Source organism: Haliotis rufescens, unplaced genomic scaffold (genome assembly GCF_023055435.1).
Source record: "Haliotis rufescens isolate VD_foot unplaced genomic scaffold, xgHalRufe1.0.p SCAF_7, whole genome shotgun sequence".
In the NCBI taxonomy this organism is placed as follows: Eukaryota; Metazoa; Mollusca; class Gastropoda; order Lepetellida; family Haliotidae; genus Haliotis; species Haliotis rufescens.
The window spans coordinates 21,174,077-21,181,948 of record NW_025964361.1 but is presented as its reverse complement, the minus strand read 5'-3'; the positions used below and the strand labels follow the sequence as shown (position 1 = coordinate 21,181,948).

Below are 7,872 nucleotides of genomic sequence, written 5' to 3'. Positions count from 1 at the left end.
GCACAATTCTTGCAATGGCATCAAACTAAGTCATGAAGTCATCTGACAAAACAGGAAGCATCTAGTTCAGATAGATTCTGATTGTTACTAGCAGATATTCACCAACAGGTTTGATTTTCTGATTAAGCGAAACAGTGCCTGTTCGATATGAACGTATTAAAGGCAATGTAGCCCAAGAACTTATTCTTTTATCTCTGAAATACTCCCACCTAAGAACTCTGTTGGGGTTTAGATGTTACAACTTTATCTTGCAACTAAATCGGGAAGATGGAAACAAGTATAGTTATCCTCTCTGTTATCTTTCTGAATTCTAGTCCTGTATTTGAGACTGAAATAGTAGACTCGAAATGCCTCGGGTGTAATTTATTCAGCACTAACTGAATCTGAATATTGAGAACGACATATAAGTGGTTTGTTTTTCGTTCTTGTTAATTCATGTAAATGTGTGAATACATAAATGTACATATTAATTTAATGGAAACATGTAAAATATAATCAAGGGATCAATATAAGAGTATAAAGTATTTGAAATAGAAGCTAAAAAGATCCCCTCAGTTAGAGTTACATTCGTACGCAATAGTATGTATGGTATTCAGTATATAGACCATATGCTAATACACGGTGATAGAAACATGTACATTTAAAACATTACCTCACTACGCAAAGTGGTTATGACCAGTGTAACAAAACCTTCTCATTGTTTATATACATGCCTTATATTTGTACAGAAATTTCTTTCTCAATAGTATTTTATTTGGTTTGACATTAAACATAAATTTGTACATATTTGGCAATATGCACATGGTAAACATTTTAACCTTAAATTATCATAGAATGAACAAGTGAAAGCGAAATGTTACACATCTTCTGTACCAAAATTACCGTTGGCATACATGCTGTCATGCATCTACACCCAACCATCATACCCAACTTTCCCCTCTTTTCTACAGGCTTTACATTCTCTGAAAAGGCTATATTCAAACAATATATTATGAAAAACATTTGACTTCAACGTCAACGCAGGTTCAGCCATGGTCACAAGAAAGGACCAAGGCCAGAAGATACCATTCATTTGGAATATATGTAAGCATCACTACATGAATTGTTTTATCAAAGAACGTGGTATAAGTGACACATCCAATAATGTCACACATAAGGCATATATGTTAACTGGGGAAGACATCTGCCAAACCATGCATCAGCACAACTATTTCTTTTTAAATGATTAATAACTGAACAATACCAGTGACAAAATTATTCCATTTTCATCAGAAATCTCAACTAAAACCAGGGTCCATTGTGTGATTCGACTAAATCATGACCACGCGTTTATGAATCACTATCAAATTGTGATGATACCAGATGTTCGCGAAAAGGGGGGCATATCCTGACCCATCGGAGACATTCGTCACAATCACATGCAAGTCAGTAGTACACCGTGAAAAAGTACGGGAACATATTTCTCAGGTAAAGGAGACCTATCATATCGTCAAGTTTCAACTCTTATAGGAGAGACGTGCCAATGCCATTCTATGAGAAGGGGCATGTAACCTTTCACATAAAACTCAATACCAAATTTGCTTGAAAAGCTGATTATGTTAGAAGTTTATTACAATCTCTGTAAGTTTAATTGATTAAGATAATTATCATATATAAGAATTACATTCGTAAATGAAAGCGGAAAAGCCTTATGCGTCATAAAATATCTCTCTTTGGTAACTTAAAATCCAAATGTTGTTACATTGTACACCATATCAATGTTTGGGTGCAATATCCTCATCCCAGACTCAGCTTGACAATAACTGGATAGTTGTAAATCATCTCTAGGAGCCAAACTTAATGAGTTGTAGTTTCAGGACACACGACTACTGCAATGGAAGACGTCTCAAGAATGGATGAGTCTGCCAGAAGTCCAACAGATGAATCCAAGACAGATAAGTTCGTTGAATATTTTTACTTGTGCATGGACACACTTTGTGTTACATTTCATGTGCTGCACAAACGTTAGGTGATGGTTATAGATTTTACCCAAGAACTTGGCTCGCTGAACTACCTCAATTGGAGTTCTGCAGCATAAAGTTCTGGATCGATATGTTGTTTATATTTAGGTGTGAATGCAATTTGTTTTTTGGGGTGTTTTTTTTGGAAAATTCAAAACTGTTACATTGTGAACAAACATCTATTTCATAAGGATAAGCTGCAATAGTGCACATATTTTTACCTCGGCAAGATTTAAATTTAAAGAATCCACAAACAAAGTCAACAAAGTCATTTTATACTTTCGATAAACTATGAATTTCTGTATGGTACCTTGTGGAACACCTTTCTCTTAATCATAAGTATATGACATAGTGGATTCCAAACATGCTGGGAAATGACTTACTCCGGATGAGCTTTATCTATTCATAGTGAATGAATAAGGAATAACTGTGACGCAAATATCCACTTTTTGAACGCTACAATAAAATAATACAAGTGCCTCTTGTTAAACATGCCTTCATGGCTATATAAACCTTAACAACATATTTAACAACACTGTCATCATTGGCTGAAGTTAATCCTCAGATGACTGGAAACAAATTAAACATGTTGAAATTACATAGTACATTATCATTGATAGGTATCGATTGTATAGTGTGGCATTTTCAATACACCTTATGTTCGGCGGATTTGCCAAATTTCGTTCGCTACGTATCGTGTTCTGGGTTAACCTAGCATGCGCTTACTCTAGGAACTAAACACATAACCATTGTTCGACAGCTTGATTTTTACCTTTAAAGATCAAGTCCAACAGGAGTAGATACTGGAACCAAGGCGGTGGTGCTGATCACGTGTTTCCTCGTCAACTTCCTGTCTCTTGGATTCGCTCTTGGTTTGGGAGTTCTTTTTGTACCAATACTGGAAATATTTCAGACCAGCAGGGCTGTGACTTCACTGATGTTGTCATTGTGTGTTGGTATCTTATTAACTGGGTGTAAGTTGATCGACGCCGTTATATTGTTGTCGTGTTGAATATAGTAAAGGACCATGACAAACTGATGGCGAGAGTTTTGTTTCCACTTCATCATGCGATGCTAAATAACGTGCAAGCTTGCCACATTCTAAGACATTGACATATTTAAATAGAAGCTTATCTCCTAAACATAAATCAACAACTTCATACGGGCGAAATAATAATATATAATATATATATATAAATAAACACAGTTTTTCTAATCTTACATATTTAATTATTTTCAGCTTTTGTTACCAGTCCAATTGTTCAGAAGATTAAGCCCGGAAATGCTATCATTTTGGGAGGGGCAATAACACTGACAGGATGCATTGGTGGATCTTTTGCCCCAAACATGGATATTATCATTTTCTCGATCGGATTTGTGGCAGGTAAATAACGCGGTCAAACCCATAAACTAAATAGCACCCTACTCATCACATCACATGACAACAAACAATCAGCTGATGAAGTGGCTGAATTTACCCTCCAAAAGACATAGGGAATATCAAATAACGGATGATAACAGAAATACAAAAAGGGAAAAGTCGTGGCTTGATCGCAGCGCCACCAGTGGCTATTTCGAGTTATGTCCCTTCTATGTCCTTCCTCTTGACTAATCAGATTTCAACTCTCATGTCGCTTGCATTTACTTCAAACAAAATAACGGCGCCAAATCAGATGATCTGATCGATAATCAAGATCCACATTGTAGTAAAAAGGGTCTCGCGAAGTGCATCAAATCACGTGTGCACGTTAATTACAAAAGGATTTGAAGAGTATCTGTCGGCGCCCAGTTGAGAGTACACATGCTTAAATGGTTGGCAGTCGCCATGTTGTTTTCGAATTCATTACGTGATTTATGATTGGACCCAGCATAGACTCGTTAGGACAGCCGAAATGTAACTCGGAAATTCCAGCCCAGTTCGGCAAGGGTGGAAACTGGCCTCTTGTCAGTTAACACCATTGCCTCGGGAACATGTTTATGCATAAGAATCAGAACGACTAGGTGTTACTAGGTGATACGAAGAAAGACGAAAGGGATGTGAAGAGAAACACCAAATGAACGTTTAAGATGACATGATAATTGTAATACCCCTACGATAAGCCAAACTTCGTTTATACGGCGTGGCATGGGCCGAATCAGTCTCCAAAGTAAAGTATAAATTTTAGTACTGTTTTGGGTTGAGTTCATTCAGTACTTTTGGGGGATGCATCCGATCCGAGATTTGAACCCACACTCTCAGAGGGAGGCGCCTAATCACAAATGTAACATTTGATCACTTTCTGAAAAGGCATTGTGTATCCACGATGTCCCAATGATAATTTGAGGGAAAGGCCGGGGAACTTTTATTTGTCGAATTCGGAAAGCCTGAGTAGTCATCCTGCACTTTTGTTGTTGACCTGGAGCGACTCATATATTTCAGGAACCCCAACCTGTTTACAAAATACATCATCCGTCAGTTTAATATGTCGTATTCCGTCAAACTAATCAGTGACAAACTATAAGCATCAAACATTAATCATGTGTGAGTAATGATTCGGAGATATTATATCAATTCTCATTTCGGCCATGTATATTACCATAGACAAAGCTTTAACCAAAAATGAAACCATGTACATTCTCTTAAAATGTAAGGAACTGTAAATATGTTCACTACAGTCTACATTGCTATATACCATTTTGACGTTCCTTGTGTTTTTACTCCTCCAGGAATTGGACTGAGCTTCGCACATCTTGCCTCGTATATAACTGTTGATGCTGTCCTTACTACCAGGAAAGGGCTGGGTGTTTCCCTTCTCACCGCTGGGAATGGACTTGGGGGGTTCTTTTCCCCAATACTTAATGCTTGGATGCTTGAGATATATGGATGGAGAGGAGCCTTCCTGCTTCTGGGTGCCATCGTCTTCAATCTCTGTGTCCTTGGATTCATCATCAGATCTTTATCTGACAAAGTCTTCCACACATCAGCAAAAACGACCAACGTGTCCTTTGTTAAATCGTTGCATCTTCATCTGTTCAAGAACCTAGCTTTCGTCTTATATCTGATGTGTACATTCCCCCTATGGGTTTTCATTTTAGGGGAAAATATTCTGATTGTAGACATTGGAACATCTAGAGGCCACAGCCTACAGAGCTCATCATTCATACTCTCTGCCATGAGTATTGCAAATGTTGCTGGGAATCTTATTGCGGGATTTATCATTTCATTTTCACACATACCTGGGTGCATAGCAACAGCCGTATCAGCTGTGTTTTGTGGTAGTTTCAGCTTGGCACTGGTGTACGTCAATGACTATCCTTATATGGTAACACTGGCAACATTCCTGGGAATTTTCTTTGGTATTTTACCAGTGGCACTCCCCGTGACTGTCCTTGAGATTACTGGCCGAGCTTCCTACTCTACGGCATTGGCGTATGCATTCGGAATAGGTGGAATCGCTGACATTGTGTGTGGGCCAATAGGAGGTGAGTAAGCACAACACATGATGTCATATATAGCTACGCATTACATTTATGTCGTATGCATGTAATAACTATAAAATGTCACAAACACAACTTTTATTTACAATCTTTACCATACAGGGACAGAGATTTCTGTCCAAGTCAATGTTTTCACAAATGGAACATAAATATGTGAAATGGCATACACTGGTGTAGGCAGACATTATGTTAAATTATGTTTTATTACAAACTGGCAATGTAAGTCTGTTGTTAGAAAGATGTGTATTTTCCCTTTACAGGTTCCTTCAGAGATCTGACCGGTGACTACGACCTGCTGTTCTATGTGACTGCTGGTGTCTGCAGTGGGATAGCAGTTGCTCTCTGTGCCCTCGAGGGCTACATCAGACACAACAGAAAGCGGGACAAACAAGACAGAACCAATTCCAATAGTGCCACTATGATACGTATGTAACTTCTGGGCGACTTCCACCGTCACATGTAGCAGACACTGTGGTCAGCCACAAACCGTAAAATGTACCGACTTGACTGATCGACCTGATATATACATTGCTGAACCGGCTTCTTTTTTGCTTTTAGTTTTAGTAAAGCTCCGCTTATTAGCATGGTTTCTCTAGGGCCGGGGCGATTGCTCGTCACGCCGAGCACGTTTTCGAGAGATCATGTGTTATGATTGTCCAGGTACGTCGACACTGTCGTGTGTGGTATAATTATCATGGTTTACGTCGACAATGTCGTGTGTGGTATAATTATCATGGTTTACGTCGACAATGTCGTGTGTGGTATAATTATCATGGTTTACGTCGACAATGTCGTGTGTGGTATAATTATCATGGTTTACGTCGACAATGTCGTGTGTGGTATAATTATCATGGTTTACGTCGACAATGTCGTGTGTGGTATAATTATCATGGTTTACGTCGACAATGTCGTGTGTGGTATAATTATCATGGTTTACGTCGACAATGTCGCGTACGTACGACATTAACGATATTGTCTACGTTCCTGGATAATTCATCTAATATTTTATATAAACAAGAAACAAAGCCAACCAAGTACACTCACCAATCAATAGTAAGTGATAGCTTACATCTCTCCACGATCATGCTCACACTTCTTAAGCTTTCACGTTTGTTTCACGTATTATATTTCAGTGATATCCTTGACATTTACACAGCAAGCTGGAAAAATATGCTACAATAGCATGACTAGATAGTGAAAGTAAAACGACCTCTTGGTAAGAACATGAATCAAGTGCGCACTAGATATTGTGGTAATAAATTATGGGCCATGTATATATTTGTGTGGGTGTGTCTCTCTGTGTGTGTTTGTATGTGTACGTGCGCGCGCGTGTGTGTATAATATATTCTGAACCAAATTAAAAACTTCACAATCCTAAAATTTTAACATTTTGACCAGTTATCATTGTGGGCCCTTATTGTGTATTCAAACAGTAATGGTCACGTATTTTCTTCAGATAACACCCGTTTTTGTGCAGGTGAATCGATCAAAATCATATGCACAGCACTATAGTGGCAAAAGTGTTTTTTCACGTGCAACTGGTCACGTGGCCATAATACCGCAGTCATTAACAAAAAAAGAAAAACACAATAAAACAAAAGTCTTTACGGTCATTTGTCATGCCACGCCTTTCAAATGTGCAACGTGAACGTGCCATCGGCATGTTGCAGACGGGAACGTCCGTAGCTGAGGTCGCAAGAACGATGGGTTGTAGTCGACGGACTGTTTATGATTTACAGACGCGTCTACAGCAAACGGGTACCAACGCTGATCGCCCTCGGCCAGGTCGACCACGTGTGACGTCACATGCAGAGGATCGTCAGATTATCTTACGTCACCTCCGTAACCGATTTTTGACGGTTATATCAACCAGAAATGAACTGTTTAGGGGTGACTGAGTGCGCAAACTGTTCGAAACCGTCTGAGAACTGCTCACCTTCAAGCACGACGGCCATACTGCGGGCCGATTCTGACTCAATTACACAGACGTCAACGTCAATTGTGGTCACAGCGACACTTACGATGGACTCAGAGGAATTGGAATCAAGTCGTCTTCAGTGATAAATCCCGATTCAATCTTCAATTTGCTGATGGTAGGGCAAGGTTGTGGAGGCGCCGTCATGAACGTTACGCCCAGTGTTGTGTACAGGAAGTTGACAGATTTCGAGGTGGAAGTCTCATGGTGTGGGGTGCTTTCTGTGGCAATGCACGTTCCAGGCTTCTTGTCATCCGTGGCAACCTCACCGCTGCTGCTTACCGCGACCAGGTACTGGCACCAGAACTTCTGCCTTTTATGGCAGCACATGGACCCGGTTTGATCTTCCAACACGACAGTGCCAGACCCCACACAGCAATTTTGACACGGAATTTCCTTCAGAATGCGGGAGTCAACGTC

At 39.5% G+C, this 7,872-nt stretch overlaps 1 protein-coding gene across 1 annotated transcript; it reads left to right on the top strand.

Annotated features, from left to right (window-relative positions):
- Positions 1 to 1,872: 1,872 nt before the first annotated feature.
- Positions 1,873 to 7,046, top strand: LOC124139852 (monocarboxylate transporter 2-like). Its single transcript, XM_046507234.2, has 5 exons — positions 1,873 to 1,938; positions 2,781 to 2,974; positions 3,241 to 3,384; positions 4,707 to 5,462; positions 5,738 to 7,046. The coding sequence occupies exons 1-5, from the start codon at positions 1,874 to 1,876 to the stop codon at positions 5,908 to 5,910; spliced, it is 1,332 nt and encodes a 443-aa protein (XP_046363190.1). The 5' UTR covers position 1,873; the 3' UTR covers positions 5,911 to 7,046.
- The last annotated feature ends 826 nt before the right edge of the window (positions 7,047 to 7,872 follow it).